Genomic DNA, 19,250 nt, shown 5'->3' with positions numbered 1-19,250 from the left:
GCACCCGTTTTTCATTTTGTTTTCCTAACATGAAGTATTACTGCCCCGTTTTGAAGTGAAAAAGGACACCGTCCAATTAACCGAACTGTTTGGTGACTAGTCCAGGGATTATCAGCATGGTTGAATCCATTCTGATTTGCCCATTCTTTGGGAGATAGATTATCATAGCAAACCACAGATAGATCCAAATCCACCTTATTTTGGAATATAATGAGATTTAATAGTTCGTTTTGAGTTCCTTTTTATGTTTTGGATTTTGTTTGGTTATAAGGACCTTAATGCTGATCTGGAATGTAAATATCTATAAACTAGATCCATATTTGTGTAACTACACATGGATCTAGTTAATTTTTAATACTTGTAAATAGATCGAGATCCACAATCCATCCCTTCATCTATATAAAAGAAGTTGGTTCATTTTGTCGGGGGAGTTGAATGTTGAAGGAAATGAAATGCAAGCTCTTTCTTGGTTTTCTTGGTTCTTCCCATTTGCATGAAGAAGTTACTTGCTCTTTTTCTCTGGCGTTCTTCCTTTTAGTAAGTTTTAATTAGTGTTAAGCATAGTTTTAGCTTAGTCGTGAATGCAGTCGGATTAAGATCCACTAATCATGATCTTTCTTGCATCAGGCAATGTACCCACTTTTCCTTCCAAAACAACAAGGCTTCCTTTCCAACGTTCCATTTAACTTGTCCTCCACCTTAGCCCTCACTTTCTTTAGGCTCTTAAAGAACCGGGAAGCACAGCTGCTGCTTCTTTGAAGAGTAAAAAAACTATGATTAGCCAAGTATTTTCTCCTAAATGTCTGATGGGGAAAGTTTTAATCTGACAACCAATTGTTGCAGCAAATTATTCTACCAGCTCACTACTGCTTTGAAAAACCATCAAAGAAGAATTGGCAGCATGAATGGCTAAACCTGATGAGCCACCCAACCGACCAAGAGCGTCCAACAGTTCCGAACTGAATCATTCCCTGTTCCACCCCCTCCAAAATAAATTGTTGTCTGCAAAGGAGAGAAATCCTGGACATTCCCGACCCAAGGGATCCAATGAACTTTAAATAGGCCTCTCTCGATGTTAACCTTGGGAGCTCGAGCCAAAACCTCCGTCGCCACCGAAAACAGATACGGAGACGCTGGATCCCCTTGCCAACGCATCTCCTGAGATCCGTATAGCTCCAACCTGACCATTAAAAGGATACAGGCGCAGAACAATGGTGAACATCTGATCTCATGGTCAAAACAACCATAGATTAATCTGCCTGGAATCCACATCTGTGGATGGCTGCGGATTTTGCAAAAAATTAAAGCTCCTGCCCTTTTAGATTGGATATATATGGATTTCAACCGAGAAGAGGAGTCAATTTGTCTCAACAACTAAATGGAATTGGCGATCTCATTAATGAAGCATGCATCTAGCTAGCGTCTGAATTGGAGCTTGGAGAAGGTCATCATCAGTTCAATCATCAAAGAATTGTGGAATGAATCGGGAACGAAATAAAATGGCAAGAAGAGATAAAAAGTGCATGGGTTGTCTTTTGGATGATAATGCCTTTTTTTCCAACCCATGTGCGCCGGTCTCTTTCAAATTTTACTGTTCTATTTTTAGATTCAACTTAAGTTGCGTCGAGGAATACTAACGTTATTTGACCCTTAACTCTCACTCTCACTCTCACTCTCTCTCTATCTCTTTTATTGTCTAAACTTTTACTGTTTTATTTACTTTTTTTTTTTTAAATGCTTTGACGTAGAAAATATTTAAAATAATTTCTAAATTCAAATGGAGAGTTGGAACAGGCATTATCATCGTAAAGCTCTTCCATTGGAATATGAGCTAACAGCTAACGGCCGGCGGTTGCGTCTTATTTTAAGAATGGAGAGCAAGTAGTCTCATTGGAAGAGGAGAATATTATCTTAAGGCATGTCCTTTCAACTTTGCCTCACTATTGGAGTCTAGTTTTTAAAATTCCTGAACAGATTGTTAAAAGAATACCGAATTTATGACTCGAAAAAGCCACATTTGATCAGCTGAAGCAACATATGCTTTCCAAAGAAACAGGGGAGAGTTGGTCTTCGCAGATTAGTTGGTAGTTGGTACTGGTAAGGCTGCTCTCATTTTATGTTGTGTATAGAGATCTTACTAGGCACTCTAACTAGGCTACTTTTATTCGTCATAAATATCTTAAAAGAAATAGCATGTGGATTGAATAACATTTGAAAGAGCTCAGTTGTGTGGAGATGATGGCAATTTTGCTAACTTCTGGGAGGACTGCAGTCACCAAGTTCTAAAATGTAGAATTCCTGAATCCCTTTACTCTCTGTTCCAAGGAACTTTTTTTCACATCTATTCAAAAAATGTGTTGCAGGACAATGGGGAGGGTGTTTTCTCTATTCAGAATGTTGGAGTTAACTGTCAAGTACCCAGATTAGACATTACGAAGGTAGACTGGCTAATTTGGGACCAATATCTGTTGGGAGAGACTAATAAAGAAGCATTTGGGAGGTAGACGTCGTGTGAATAGTGAATGATGGAGAATTCATGTATGTGATAGGATAAAGATGCAAGAGCCTGCTGGACAGTGTATGTAGGTTGTGAAGGTAGATTGCAGACGTGCTTGAATCAAACATCTAGGTTTTAGTTTGGCATCCCAATGTCCCCTTTGTAAGGCGGCAGGGAAAGATGAAATGCATCTCTCTTCTTCCAATGCCCTGTTTCACAAAGATTGTGGAAGAGAATGGGAGAATATTTTGAGCAAAAATGGAAAGCAAGCAGCAGCAGCAGCATCAAGCAGGGTTTGCTCTGGTAGTGTGGAAGAAAGATTCCGAACAAAATTCTATACAATTGCTGGAAAAAATTGTTATCAGATAGGCGTTGGGTATATTTGGTGGTTGGGAAATCGCTTCAGGCACGAATGACTTAAATATGCTCATTTTGCTGCAAGGTATATCTGAACCACTGCAAGGAAACATTCAATGCTCTCAATTTCTGGGAAGAAGGGTATGAGAGTATAGGAGGATGACTGTTCACAAGATGCATTTGGGGGGACTGGTCATGCGATAATCGGCATGGAGTTAATGTACATGCATTTCAGCGAGGTTGTAAATGGAAGTCAAGACACTACAGGGTGATTAAGCTTTGAGATGGCACTTATCCTCCAGCTATAGTCAGGTGGGATGAGAATTAATTGCAGGTATAGCAGGGAAGACTGAATGCTTTAGCAGGTGTGTTTAAGGCGATTCAGGAAGACATTAATGAAAAGATATGGTCAGTTGGTATATTAATAGAAGCTAATGACAAAAGTGGGTGCAAAAGATTGACAAGATACGTGGAAAGAGTCATAATAACCAAATATTCCAACCTTATACGAAAGTTTTTTTGTCGAATTCAGGTCAGCAGGAGGAGACCCGTGTGTGGATGGAGAGTAGCAATGTAGAATGGAGCCCATTCCTAGTCATTCGTAGTAATGCTTAGGCCATCAGCCACCCATTTTGTATTTTGTTTATGTAAATATGATTTGGAGGGGGCTTATCCCCCAGCAGCTTTTTCTGTTGTCAATAACCACAAATCTGCAGGTTGCCAATTCGATTCCTGTTGGTATTAATCTAAAGAGCCTTTTGTAGTGAAGTACCGCGCCAAATTAAAGGTGCACTATTTCCATGCTCAACTCTCCATGCATCCTAAAGCAGAACGAAAGGGGGATATTTCCACCGGTTGGGTATCGCCTCCCACAAGGGAGTGGATGAATAACTTCTTAATATTGAACGTGCCAACAATCAAAGTCACTATGATAAAAAATATTTGTTTTCGAACTTGTACTCAAACTAGCTACGCATTGTCTGGATTAGCTGACCAACTCCTATGGACCTGGCTTTGAACTTAAATCCAACAAATCTTCAAAACTTGATAGACCAAGAGCAAGAGTGAGATAAATGATCTCTTGACTCCTTTTCTCTGAGGCATTAACTGAACCTATTAGTGATAAATATTCCTTTCCTCTTCAATTTGTCTTGCGTTCCATGGCTGACATGTATAGGACCGCTGGCTCTGTTAGAAAAACAGAGGTTATTGAGAGAGAGAGACTATTTTTACGTGCTCCGGTGAGAAGGCACATACGTCCACGAGGGTTTCTTCACCACACACGGTGGGAAGGTTCCTTTCAGAATTTATATAGTACACCTCAAGTCTCTCCTCTATTTTAGGAGAGGTTACATTCTTACCATGATTAATTCTATAGCTGACGTTTTTGATTTGTGTTTGTCATTATCCTCCTTTGTAACAGTAATTTGATTGCTCTTATCATCTTTGGACGCAATCTGCAGCCTGGCCGGTTCGTCATCTGATTTCTTGTTAAATTGGTTACTTTCTTGATTATTGCCTTTAGCTGTAACTGTAGCTGGATTCCTTGGAACGTCTTCCTTGACTGTAGCTGATGCAATCGTCCTCTGAGTGATTGTTGGTAAGTCTTGTTGGTGAGCTGTTACAGTTTCAGGCTCCTCCTTGGATGGGCTTTGTTCCACAACCCCACACGTCCGAAACCACCACCTCCCTGACGTCCTTCCCTTCAAGTCGAGCAAAAGTCTGTCTGCACTTAGAAATCTGAGGTCTGTCAATTACCTCCTGGCCATGTAGCTTACCTGGAAGCAAGACAAGATCAGAGTTGAAAACTTCCTGCAATAATGCAAAGATTGAAGCTTGACGAAAACACAATCATTTCCTCCACTGACGGCAAATAAATTACAGGGGCAATGTGCCGCCTTTCCTTTCGTAACAACATTGTTCCCCTTTCCAATGCTCAATTTAACTTTGTCCTCAATTTCTTTGGGCCCTCAAAGAACCAGGAAGCGGAGCTGCTCCTATGAAAAGCCAAAAAAACTATGAGTCGCCAAGTATTTTTCTCCCAACATGTGGGCTGTCCTAACTGCATGCTTTAAGAGCAACTTTGCTTCTCATAGCAGCAACCAGTAATGATAAATTCGTCAGACCTACACCACCCTTAAGAGTATGCAAGTAGACGTTTTGCCATGCAATCCAGTGTGCACTTTTCTCTCCAAATTCTCATAGAATTCAGTCTATTAATTGCTCGCTTTGGGAGCATAAAAAGAACCCAAACAAGGCCCAATTACACGAGAGGTAACATGCTTAAGCAGCCAAAGCCTCCTGCATATGAAAGCAAAGGCATTTTCTAACACGCAATCTCTTTCCACCTTAGGAATAACTTACTCCAATCCTGTTTAAGATCTCTTGAAATAAGGGTGGGCAAAGTTTCAATCTGACAACCAATTCTTGCAGCAAATGGGTGGAAGGGAGGAAAATTCACCTCATCCTAAGATGAGAGGTACGCGTTTGATGAACTAAAGAAAGAGTTGAGAAAATTTTCTGTCTGATGGCCAAGAGAAGGGGAGAAAAGCGGTTTGAAATAACCAACCGTCACACATTTTTATATTCTTCAGTAATCACATGATTGTCTTTTATTTGCTTTTTTCAAATGCTTTGACATAAAAAATATTTTGAATGTATTTCTAAATTCAAAAAACTGAAAAATACGCATACGGGGCCATGATTTTATTTTAAGATATATTTGAAATTTCCTTCATTATAAACATGTTTATTTTTTAAAAATTGAAAATTATTTCTATTTCAGCGCGCGTGTCAGCGTGTGGGCGGGGGTGGCAAACCCATCGAGTATATCAATGACGCACATGATTAATCAAAACTTATCATAAAATCTTGTGTCGCGACAACGCAGATTAACAAAGCGACACAATAACAAATTTTAACAAAGATTGCATGATACTCAATAAAATGTTCAATCATTCTCAGTTCTGGCCCTTTAGGCAGACATGCTCAACTCAACTAATCGCTAAATTGAGAAATAGTGCCTGAATGTTCGTTCCATCCAATAACGCAAGTACTATTGCATGAAAAACGATAATAATACTTGTTTTTTTTATTTTTTCTTTTTCTTTTTTAAAAAAACGTGTTTAGTCCTTTTTTCAGCTGATTTGTTTTTAACATTTTTTTTAGGTTTTTACCCAATAAAAAAGATTTTTTCTGACAATGATATAAAGATATTAAAAGTGATTCAGTATACAAGAGTGTAAAGGTTCATCTTTAGATTTGAATCAGTTGTTTGGGCCAACTAGTTGGGCTGTTCCCCTGGAGTCTATAAGAAGTAAAAATTTATGATTAATCTTTCAAAAAACAAAAAAAAAATTATAGCGTGGATATGAAATCTAGAGAATGAAGACCCCAACATCTCGTGTCGCCCTTCATCTTAGACCTGAGGCAATCAATAGAATGAACTTTAGTTTAGGCATCGTGTAAAAGGCTCTTCAAACAGAAATTACAAGGACATCGGGTCACCAAAGCTTGATCTTAACGACGTCAAATTTATGAAGAAGTAATATCAAAACAAACAAGAAGAAATCATTTTTTTTTGTGGGCAATGAAGCAGACAACCCACAGAAGAAGCCTAGGACTTTGTTGGCCATAGTGGCCGGCCGATAAAGGGGAACAAACGCAACCTGCGTCCAAACGAGAGACAGAGAGAGAAACAAAGCTTTCATACAAGGTTTTATATATATATATATATATATATATATATATATATATATATATATATATATATATAATTCACTTTTGCTCAGATTGCCATGAGCTGATGACAATCTCTAGCGATTGCAGTGGCAGGCCATAAAACTTTATAAGTTGTTGACAAATTAATCGAAGGATGATGGCTTTTCCAAATCAGTGCCATGGGAGTTCTTGGGGAAATAATCAAGCCCAGTATATAGCTTATTTGGTAGTAGCTGAAGAAATGAGATGTGTCGAAAGCCCTAGCATTAGGAAATAAGATGATAGATTTAATCACCCCTCGGAAGATGAATCGTAGGCGCTTGATAAGAAAAACATTGTATTCTCACTATACATGTTATAAAAATAAATTCTCCGTAAGCATTATATCATTACTTCAGAATGCGTGGTTGTAATCATGAATGCTATTTTAGATTCAACAATAATTAAATATGGCACTAAAAAGAACGTGGATTCACCAACACATGGAAAAATAGCAGTCCATGAAAGTTCATTTTTACCAATAGAAGTCTAAGAAGTGATATCGGTGAAGATTGACTTTAGCTGATGTTCAGAGGTAAACATCGATGAACATTGGCCGTCACCAACGTGAGGGATACATGTCGCTGAAAATATGTTTTTACAGTGGACATCGGTAAAAATAACCTTTTCACTGGCATTAATTTTACCAACGATCATGTCAATTATGAGTCACCACCATAGTCTTTCTCCAGACCTCTCTCTTTTTTTCTCTCCTCGTGTTTCTACCATGTCTCAGCTGCCCGTCTTTTTTGTTCTTGTCCTCCCCTTCATTCATTGGTCCACCTCCCTTACAAGCACCTTCAATTTCCCTTTCTTCTCTAATGCCCAAAACGTAACGCATTTTGACGATGCCTGATCAACACGGACGGCAACCTACAACTCACTTCCACGGGGAGGAGCAAGAACATCCACAACAACATCGGTTGGGCCATATAATGCGGATAAACACGAATTTACTAAAAAAGATTCAACAACGAAGTATAGCCCAAACCGATCATGCAAGAAGCGACAAAACAACGACCAAGCAATCACAAATGCACGAGAAGATTTTTACGTGGAAAACCCCTCTTAGCAATGAGGGTAAAAACCACGGGGTACTACGACCCAAAACTCAATCCACTATAATCAATGATATAAGTTTTCCCACGAGGGGCTACATAAAGCCAACCCTCAAACAATAATATCTCATCAAAACTATATGAGAAAACCAAGGAAAATATCACTGATTGAATGCCCAAAACGTGGATTGGGAGGAGATGCGTTTCGCCTGCTCGTTGGAATCGAATCTTGCTCTAGCCAAATGCTCGCAACCTTCTCTTCCTTTTCTCCTTCTCTCCTTTCCTCTTCTCCTTCTCTCCTCTCTTCTTATTCTTCTCTCCTCTTGCTATGCAGCCACCAAGAGAGAGCACGAGAGACTACACCTCTCCTTTTTATTTTCCCAAAAAACAGAACCCTAGAGAGAGAGAGAGAGAGAGAGACGTCCGAAAAAATTGAGAGAGAGGGGGCACATCGCGTGCCCCCCTTTTTGTTTTCTCCGCCCGTCACTTAAGTGATGGGTTGGATCGGGTCCCATTGAGGCTGGACCCGACCCAACAAACTCCCCCTCCAGCCTCAAGTGAGGGAATATTCCTGCAAAAATGAATAAAATTAATATACTGCCTTAAAGGCAGTCATCCCAACTAAGTCTCTACACATATCATGTTTCTCTTTAGATAGAGACTTCGTCATCATATCTGCAGGATTATCATTTGTATGGATCTTATCAAGAACAAGCTGCTTCGACTCTAGAACATCACGTATCCAATGATACCTTACGTCTATATGCTTTGACCTTGCATGAAAAGTAGAATTCTTTCCAAGGTGAATAACACTCTGACTGTCACAGTAAAGCACATACTTGTCTTTACTGAACTGAAGTTCCTGCATGAACCTCTTCATCCATAGGAGCTCCTTGCTCGCCTCTGTAGCTGCAATAAACTCTGCTTCAGTAGTTGATAATGCTACACATTTCTGAAGTCTGGATTGCCAAGAAACTGCACCACCTGCATATGTCAATAAAAAACCAGATATAGATCTTCTCCTGTCAATGTCTCCTGCCATGTCTAAATCTGTATAACCAACAAGAATAGATTTTTCTGCCCCAAAACAAAGTGAGAAACTGGTAGTCCCACGAAGGTATCTCAAAATCCATTTAACTGCTTCACAGTGTTTCTTTCCTAGATTTGAGACAAACCGACTAACAACACCAACTGAATGAGCAATATCAGGTCTAGTACATACCATAGCATACATCAGACTACCTGTGACTGAGGCATACGGAATCTTCTCCATATCTTCCTTTTCTGAATCTGTCATTGGACTCTGCTTGGTGCTCAACTTGAAATGCGCTGCAAGAGGAGTGCTAACAGGCTTTGCCTTGTCCATGTGAAATATTTGAAGTACCTTCTCAATGTACTTCTCTTGAGATAGCCAAAGCTTCTTCGACTTCCTATCTCGTGTGATCTTCATACCCAAAATCTGACTAGCAGGTCCCAAGTCTTTTATAACAAAAGACTTGCTCAACTCCTTTTTCAAGTTTGAAATTCTCGAGATATTATTACCAACAATAAGCATGTCATCAACATAAATCAACAAAATGACAAAATCATCACCTAGAATTTCTTTACAAAGACGCAGTGATCTGAAATAGTCTTGGTGTAGCCATACTCCCCCATAAATGACTCGAACTTCTTGTACCATTGCCTAGGTGTCTGCTTCAGACCATACAAGCTTTTCTTTAATCTGCAAACATGGTTTTCTTTACCTTTCACAAGAAAACCTTCGGCCTGCATCATGTAAATTTCCTCATCAAGATCACCATGAAGAAAAACTGTCTTCACATCCATCTACTTGATCTCCAAATCAAGACTGGCTGCCAAACTAAGAACAACTCTGATAGATGACATCTTGACCACCAGTGAGAATATCTCGTCAAAGTCAACTCCTTTCCTCTGATTGAACCCCTTCACAACCAACCTAGCTTTGTATCTTGGGTTTAGAGAGTTTTCATCATGCTTCACTCTAAAAACCCATTTGTTTCTCAATGCCCTCTTGCCTTGGGGCAACTCCACAAGCTCAGAGGTGTGGTTGTCGTAAAGTGACTGCATCTCATCTTTCATGGCTTCCATCCACTTTTCCTTGTGCACATCATGCATAGCTTCTTCATAGCATTCAGGCTCACCACTATCGGTCAACAAAATATAGTCATGTGCGGGATATCTAGTTGAGGGACGCCGCTCCCTCGTGGATCTTCGCTGCCGATCTACATCTGAGGAAGAACCCTCCAAGTTATGATCGTCACATTCGTCATCTGAATTAGGAATATATGGCATGTCTACTTGTACTTCTCTATCATGTATCTGCCCAACAGCATCATCTGGCACTGCTCTTGAAGTATTCTGCAAGGGAATAGGATCTACATCAACTGGTAAATAGCTGCTATGAGAAGAATTCTTTACTGCTTTCTGAATATCCTCAATATTCTGATCTTCAGCAAATACAACATCCCTGCTTCTGACAAGCTTCTTTTCAACTGGATCATAAAATCTATAACCAAATTCATCATGGCCATAACCCAAAAACACGCACTGCCTGCTTTTTTATTCCAACTTCGATCTCTCATCCTTTGGTATATGCACAAATGCCCTGCATCCAAATACACGTAAGTGCTCATAGGATACATCTTTCCCATACCAAACTCTGTTAGGAACATCACCATCCAAAGGAACATGTGGAGACAAGTTAATCACATAAGCAGCAGTACGTAAAGCTTCACACAAAAAAGAATCAGATAACTTAGCTTCAGATAGGAGACATCTAACTCTCTCCATGAGTGTCCTGTTCATCCTTTCTGCTATGCCATTCAATGGAGGAGTCTTAGGTGGAGTCTTCTGATGCCTGATGCCATGAGATCTGCAATACTAATCAAATGGACCAATATACTCTCCCCCATTATCGTTGCCAACACACTTCAGCTTCTTTTTTCAGACTGCCTTTCAACCAGTGCATGAAAGTCCTTGAAAACACCAAGGACTTGGTCTTTCCTATTCAAAGAATAGACCCAAACTTTCCTGAAAAAATCATCAATAAACGTGACAAAATAAAGTGCACCACCATGTGAACTTACTTTCATAGGACCGCATACATCTGTATGAACCAGCTCAAGTGCTTCTGACTTTCTAGAAGGTGGATGACTCTTGAAAGAGACCCGTGTCTGCTTCCCTGCAAAACAATGACTGCATTTATCAAGTTTATCCTTCTTTACATCTGACAGAAGATTCTTCTTGATCAAGAATTGCAGTCCCTTGTCACTCATATGTCCCAGCCTCCTGTGCCACAATTCTATAGATTTCTCATCCTGTGTCACATGTACCATGTCTCTGGAAATCGATGCCTGCATAGTATAAAGATTATTGTTGCATGCCTCGAACAATAATCAAGGAACCTCTGGTAAGCTTCCACTGGCCGTCGCCAAACGTGTTGTGATACCCTTCTTCATCGAGCCTTCCTGCAGAGATAAGGTTCAGATGCATGTCAGGTGCATGCCTCACATCTGTCAGCTTCAATAGAGCTCCATTCGCATTCTTCAGAATGACGTCGCCTTTGCCTACAATGTGAGACAAAGAACTATTACCATTCTCAAAGTACGAAAATCACCAGAAATATATGAAGAGAAAAAATCCTTATGGGAAGTAACATGAAGAGCTCAACCACTATCAACAAGCCAACAAGTATCGTCTCTAGCAACATTAACCATGTTAGCATCACAAACAACAAATATTTCATGTTGTGCAGCTGCTGCGACATTGTCATCTCAGTCATTTTTCTTCTCCTGTTTCTCCCCAATTTTATTCTCCTTCTTCAGCTGGAAGCAGTACTTCTTTATGTGTCCTTTCTTTCCACAGTGATGACATTCCAAATTCTTATATCTCGATTTGGACTTGCTTCTGCTTTTATCTCTGCCCCTGTCACTCTTGAATTTACTCCTCCCCTGTTCTCTGTAAAAAGAACCTCTGTCTGAGAAGAGCAAGCCTGAGATTTTCTTCTCATCTACTCATTGAGAATACCTCACTTAACAGTCTCTAAAGAAACAACCCCATTAGCTGCAGAGTTAGTAAGCGAGACTCTAAATGTCTCCTACGAATCAGGCAAAGTAGCAAGCAATAATAATCCCAAAATCTCATCTTCAAATTTAACGCCCATACTGGATAACTAACTAATGACCCCCTGAAAATTATTTAGAAAATCTGACACTGAACTGCCCTCCCTGAATCTCAAATTCATCAATCTTTTCAGAAGAAATAATTTACTACTTCCTGTCTTGGAGGCATAAAGATTTTCTAATTTTGTCCACAAACTACATGCATGATTTTCATCTTGAATATGGTTATAAACATTTTCATCCACAAATTGTCGAATGAAACCACAAACTTGTTCGTGTTCAAATTCCCATTCTTCGTCAGACTTAGAATCGGGCTTTTCTTTGGCAAAAACTGGGAGGTGCATAGCCTTCACATATAAGAGATCTTTCATCTTATTTTTCCATAGACTATAATTAGTCCCATTTAGACTAATCATACGGCTAGTACCAAAATCAATTTTATTATCCACCATGTTGGCTCTAATACTACTTTGTTGGGATAGAATGCGGATAAACACGAATCTACTAAAAAAGATTCAACAACGAAGTATAGCCCAAACCGATCATGCAAGAAGCAACAAAACAACGACTAAGCAATCACAAATGCACGAGAAGATTTTTACGTGGAAAACCCCTCTTAACAATGAGGGTAAAAACCACGGAGTACTACGACCCAAAACTCAATCCACTATAATCAATGATATAAGTTTTCCCACGAGGGGCTACATAAAGCCAACCCTCAAACAATAATATCTCATCAAAACTATATGAGAAAAACAAGGAAAATATCACCGATTGAATGCCCAAAACGTGGATTGGGAGGAGATGCGTTTCGCCTCCTCGTTGGAATCGAATCTTGCTCTAGCTAAATGCTCGCAACCTTCTCTTCTTTTTCTCCTTCTCTCCTTTCCTCTTCTCCTTCTCTCTTCTCTTATTCTTTTTCTCTCCTCTTGCTATGCAGCCACCAAGAGAGAGCACGAGAGACCACACCTCTCCTTTTTCTTTTCCCAAAAAACGGAACCCTAGAGAGAGAGAGAAACGTCTGAAAAAAATTGAGAGAGAGGGGGCACATCGCGTGCCCTCCTTTTTGTTTTCTCCGCCCATCACTTAAGTGACTTCGGGTCCCTTTGAGGCTGGACCCGACCCACAATGCCAACCCAACCACCTCTACACCAGAAGTTCAAAGCCGGCGGATGAACTTACTAACAACTTGATTGGAGAGTTCCATCATATCATAAAATATTGAGCAAACTAACAACTTGATTGGAGAGTTACATCATATCATAAAATATTGAGCAAGTGGCAATGTACGAATATTACACCCCACTTATAGGGATTGAGGTTGCCTATTTTATCTCTCCCACTCATTGATGTATTTTCTAAGAAACCTCCAAGAGCAACTGCGATTTAGCGTCAGAGCTGCTGTTAATTTAACGCCACTACTACCCCATTTTGTCGTAGTTAGGAGATCCTTTACTTGCCGCCAGATAATCTCAGCTATCTCAGTAGTTCTAGCTGGTTCAAGCTCACAACCGCAGACACGCTTAGACCCGACTGTCTTCTTAATACCGCAAGGCCATCTTTGCCTGCATACATTGTGCTGTTCGCAGCTGTACAGAACATCAATAGATCATCTGCAAACGCTAGAGATCTGTGGCATACGTTAGTGAGTTCAATGGACTTTTGGCGAAGCTTGATTCTTCGTAGAAATATGGTCAGTCGGTATTTTTTACAAATCACCTGAGCTTTTTGAGGTCTTTTTCAAATGAGGCATCTCTATTAACAAGGGATACTCTAAAGAGGCAGAAGTTCCTCTTCCTTTTCTCCCCTGTTTCCACAGTAAGAGCTGTTTCAAGACCTAAGTAGGGAGCAAGGCATGGTCGTCTAATATCACGCACCGTTTTCAGTTTTATGAAGTAGCGCCCATAGTAAGCGCCCATAGTTAGTAATCGTACTAGCAGCTGGACCACTCAGCTATGCTACATTACCCTTGGGAAGTGGAAAATTTAAGAAAATTTTAAAGCTCCTTGGGTGGTTGGGGAAGTAAGAAAAATTGAATGCTTTTGTCCTTTTAGATAGTAAATGGATTTATTTCAACCAAGAACAGGTCAATTTGGCCCTACAAATAAATGCGAGCTGGTGATCTCAATCAAGACTGCGTCTAGCGAACATCTGATCTGGAGCTTAAACCATGTACCTATCGCCTGTTTGTGTGCGAGCTGAAAAAGGCATAAAATGTCCTTGGTTGGCGCACTTGCCTTCACAAAATTAACTTTATGATCTGCACTTGCCTTCACAAAATGATGCCACTTCATAGAAAATAGAGTAGAATCACACAGCGTGTATGGGTTTCAACCGGCCTTATTTTTATTGGGTCTAATATAGTAGAGTTATTTTTCTTTAGAAAATCTTGACAATTTTTAAAACAATTACGTAAAGATATTACATAAAAGTTAAATGCAAAAATAAAAGATCCTATGTGCCAGTGTACAGTCTTTCTTTTATTTAGTGTCTATTGCTACATGTCTTTTCACTTGTAAGGGAGTATCTTTCCTCTGGGTTAAGTATCATGCTTGGGGTTCCTTTGTTTTAGGTCGTTTGGCACGACAACTCTTGTGTGATCCTTGAAGCACTCTTGTAAGGAAAGACAAGCTAATCTCCTTGCTTACCTTCTCTTGTGTGATGTACTGTATTTCAAAGTGAATGAAACAATTAATTGCAAGTTCTTGTATCCTCTTTGTATACTTTGCTTTCTTTATGCATATTCTGCTATCGCACTTGGATGCCGCTTTAGGCTTGAGGCAGATTGGTGGATCCTCGTGCCACACGGACCCAGGAACGGTTGGCCGGTGACACTCCAAATGCTACCTTATATTTTTTCCCTTGTGAACTTTTCTGTTTTTTTTTTAAGTGACAATAAGCAGTAGTTTAAATAGCACCTAAAAAAAATGACGACTGATTTTCACAATTAGGCAGGTATGAACTCGTAATACAGGACACCACACAAGATTTCCAACTGTTCTTCGCGAGATCCTCATAAGATATCATTTTACCCTCTTCTTGGCCCTCCTCCTTGCCTTCATTCCCTGCTTCACCGCCCTTACAAGCTTCTTCAATTCCACTTCCTTTTCTTGTACTGGCCAAAGCTTGCAATGTTCCGGCGATGCTGCAGTCAACAGGTTAGGCGCCCTCGACCTCACTTCCAGGGACAGGACCAGCAGCAGCAATAGACGGGCACCTATGACAATCCAACCAGGCTTTATGATTATGGCACGGGGTTTGCGGCGGACTTCGAAAGCCTTTTCAGCTCTGAAATCATTCCCGTCAACAACTCCTCCACAGGCGACGTTCAAAAGCTTTTACCATGATCAATAAGCTCTTCAAGGCTCATTATTGTTCATGTCCCCGACAGCTCACAGACTCACAGTGCGTTGATCAACATGCCCCACCAAAAATGTGCTTGTTCCTTTTTCAGCTGACTTGCTGTCGAATAAAAAAAACATTTTCTCCAACAATGATATAAAAAATTATCAGTACAAAAGAGTGTACAGATTCAACTTCAGATTTGAATCAGTTGTTGGCCCAACCAGTTGGGCAGGAGTCGATAACAAATTTATGATTAATCTTTCAAACAACGTAAAACATTATAGCCTGGACATGCATTATATATATATAATGCATTTATTTTGTTTTCCATCTTCCAGTTTGCTCGATTTCTGAAATTCCACTTTGACAAAATTCACTTTGGGTCAGATCATGAGCTGATTACAATCTCTAGCAAGTGCATTGGAGGCCAGAAAACTTTCAAGTTGTCTACAAATTGATTGAAGGATGATGTCTTTTCCAAATGAGGACCACTGGACGTTTTTCATTTTTTTATACTTGATAACTTTTTTCTTCCTACAGTTAAGGCGAGGCGTTAGGAAAACCTTTGGCCCTTCGTTCTGAAGTATGTTTCTTCTCTTGGTTTTAACTTACTTTCATCCTACATAACTTAATCTTTTGTATTTCAATGAACATTTTTATTGATCCTTATTCCTTACAGCTGATCTCAAGTAAACCGTGTGGAAGCACGTAGAGCTTGTCACGTACGAAACCAAGGAAGCCAAGATATTCAAAGACGTCTATAGTGAACCCAAAACGTACCTTGCAAGCTTATACAGCTTTTGTAAATCACATTTATAAAATTACTTTCGTTTTTCCGAGGGAATCAACATATCTTTTCTCAACATACCGACCTCTTAACTCTTTGAATCGTGCAATGTTATCTATACATAGGAAGACATCCTTTATTATTTTCATGACTAGAGATTTCAATGGATCCAAATCAAATCAGATGTACTCTTAACTATATCCAATTTTCAGATGTTCACGTATTCAAATTGAAATATGAATGAAGAGTATGTTCCATATCTAAGTACAAAACCAAATTCGCAATCCAAATATACTCGGAATATGATTTTTAAATTCACTACTGAATTGAATCTGATTTTTAAACTCGGTTCCAATCTCATTGTGATATGTTAAGAACTGACTTCCAAAATATGTGGGCATTGAGCTTAAGATATTTTTTAAAATAAATCTGAATTTGAACTTGGATCCAATTGGATATGCATTTAAGTCTGAATCCAAATAAATGTTTTAAGTCTGAACCCGATTGGATTTTTTAATCGGATGTTAAATTATTTTCATTTTTTTTAAATACAATTATTCTCATCACATGCATTAGAAGAACACAAAAACGATAAAAAGGAGTTCAAAAAATACTGGTCCAAATTGCCGTTCAAAGAGGACAAGTGACTAGGAGACTTCATCCAACTCAATTATGATTTATGTGTCCCCTCCGTCATCTTTAAATCTCAAAACCTCTCTCTCTCTCTCCCCCTTCCCTCTATGTTCAACCATGTCTCTGCTGCCCATCTTCTTCGCCTTCATCCTCCTCGCCTTCATTCATTGCTCCACCTCCCTTACAAGAACCTTCACTTTCCCTCCCTTCTCTGATGGCCAAAATTTAACGCGTTATGGCGATGCCTTCGTCACAGCGGAGGGCTACCTAGACCTCACTTCGACAGATAGGAATAAGGAGGTCACAAGCAGCACCGGTTGGGCCATCTATGCCAAGCCAATCACCCTTTATGAAGCCCGCACCGGATTTGCAGCGGACTTCCAAAGCAATTTCAGCTTCGAAATCTCCCCCTTCAACGCCACCACCTGCACCGGCGACGGCCTCGCCTTCTTCATGGCACCCGCCAACTGGACTCACAAAAAGGAATACGATGGCTACGGTCTTGGGATCTTCAACAGAAGTGCCGGCGCAAACAACAGCCAAATGATCGCCGCAGAGTTTGACACGTATTACAATTACGAATGTGATCCTGTAGACTTTATTTATTTAAAAAAAGCAGGCCTCAAGCATATGGGGATCGATATCAACTCCCTCGTCTCCAACGCCACAGCCATTTGGAAAACCATCGGCACGAATTCTACGAATGCAGCTGCCCTCGTCCAGTACGACTCGATAACAGGGAACCTCAGCTTAAGTATGAAGGATCGGACTGACATCAGCCAACGGTACACATCTTTTATTATCAACCTCACCACCGTCCTCCCAGAGACCGTCATCGTGGGCTTCTCTGCATCAACAGGGGGCTGTAGCGAAGGTCACCGGATAGTGAGTTGGAATTTCTCAATTACTGTCCCCAACTGGCAGCATAGCTCCACGGGTTTGCAAAATATGACCGTCATCGTCCTGGTGGCGTGTTTCGTTCCTCTGCTTATCTTTCTTGTGGTAATAATCATTAGTTTCATAAGGAGGAAAAATGAAACGGTAGAGTTGAAGGAGGAGGAAGAAGAAGAGACAGATGATTTTGCAGGAATGACCATGAATTTAGAGACGGGCCCCAAGAAATTCAGATACACGGAACTCACTGCAGCTACTAATGACTTCGGTGAAGAAGGGAAGCTTGGGCAAGGTGGGTTTGGTGGTGTCTACCGTGGTATCTTGAGGGACACCAATGAAGTGGTGGCGGTAAAGCGGTATTCTAAAGGGTCGAGCCAGGGCAAAAAAGAGTATGTGGCGGAGGTGACTGTGATCAGCCGATTGCGCCACCGCAACCTTGTAAGGTTGATTGGTTGGTGCCATGAGCGAGGTGAGTTCTTGCTGGTATACGAATATATGGAGGGCGGCAGTCTGGATTCACATCTCTTTAACTCAAAAACCTGCCCAGTCTTGCCCTGGGCTCAACGAATGAAGGTGGTGCTCGGCCTTGGATCCGCAGTTCTTTACCTGCACGAAGAGTGGGAGAAGTGTGTTGTGCACCGTGATATCAAGTTGAGCAACGTGATGGTTGACTCTGACTTCAACGCTCGTCTTGGTGACTTCGGGCTGGCTCGACTCGCAAATCATGGGTTCGCTGCGAGAACGACGATGATTGCTGGAACCATGGGTTACTTGGCACCAGAATGCGCATTCACAGGCAAGTTCAGCACACGAAGCGATGTGTACAGCTTCGGAGTGGTACTACTTGAAATCGCAACTGGTCGAAAGGCCACTAGCCTAATCGGAGAGGAAGAGGCGTGTCTGGTGGAGTGGACATGGGAGTTCTACGGGCTCGGTTCTCTCATGGAGGCCGTCGATGAGAGGTTGAAATCCGAATTCGACGAACAGGAGATGGAAAGGACGATGGTGGTGGGTCTATGGTGCGTGCACCCTGACCCTGAGAGGAGGCCGACGATTAGGGAGGCGATTAAAGCGCTGAGCTTGCAAGCAAACGTACCAAGCCTCCCGCAAAAGATGCCGATGCCATTCTACACGCCACTTCCAACAAGCGAGTTTGGTTTTTTGTTTACTAGCAGCAGCAGTGGAACGACGAGGATGTCGACAACAGCCTAAATCGATGCAGTCAGGAAGCAGCTCTGTTGCGGTCAGAAGGATAGCTTTCTTGGGCCAGTTGCTGAGAGAACTGGGGTGCCCCACCATTGAGGTGTTCTACTCTTCTCATGAACTGTAATAGGAAACGATGCCTTTGTAATAGAACTTCTTGGGAATTGGCGTTGGGTAGTCTATGTCCATTCGTTTGTTTTGGGGAATTGTAGTTACCAAAATTTTCCTCAATTTGCCACGATTTAGTTAAACTTGAAAATTTTCCTCAATTTGCCACGATTTAGTTAAACTTGAAAAACTATGTCAATTATCTACTCTTGGACGTATTCTGTTATTTTTTATTTTCTTCTTGCCGAATTTAAAAAATTCGATGATGCTTGTCACCAGATATTGTTTTAATGCATGTTTCCATTTGATCGGCCAGCTCTGAGTAATGTAGCTTAATAGCGAAAACAAAATCAAATCTTGATCGATAAGAATGTTAAACAAGCACCTATAAACTCAGCAAAACAGACATGAAACTCCAAAATAGACATTATGCTTCATCCAGTCATGAAAAAATCCTTACAAAAGAA

At 40.6% G+C, this 19,250-nt stretch overlaps 1 protein-coding gene across 1 annotated transcript; it reads left to right on the top strand.

Annotated features, from left to right (window-relative positions):
* The first annotated feature begins 16,664 nt into the window (after positions 1–16,664).
* On the top strand, positions 16,665–18,900 carry LOC116260121 (L-type lectin-domain containing receptor kinase IX.1-like). The gene has a single exon (XM_031638212.2). The coding sequence runs from the start codon at positions 16,696–16,698 to the stop codon at positions 18,682–18,684; it is 1,989 nt and encodes a 662-aa protein (XP_031494072.1). The 5' UTR covers positions 16,665–16,695; the 3' UTR covers positions 18,685–18,900.
* Positions 18,901–19,250: the final 350 nt, after the last annotated feature.

This window comes from Nymphaea colorata, chromosome 9, assembly GCF_008831285.2.
Source record: "Nymphaea colorata isolate Beijing-Zhang1983 chromosome 9, ASM883128v2, whole genome shotgun sequence".
NCBI lineage: Eukaryota > Viridiplantae > Streptophyta > Magnoliopsida > Nymphaeales > Nymphaeaceae > Nymphaea > Nymphaea colorata.
Note: the sequence above shows the minus strand (reverse complement) of the source record. Positions and strands in the feature narration are given on the sequence as shown.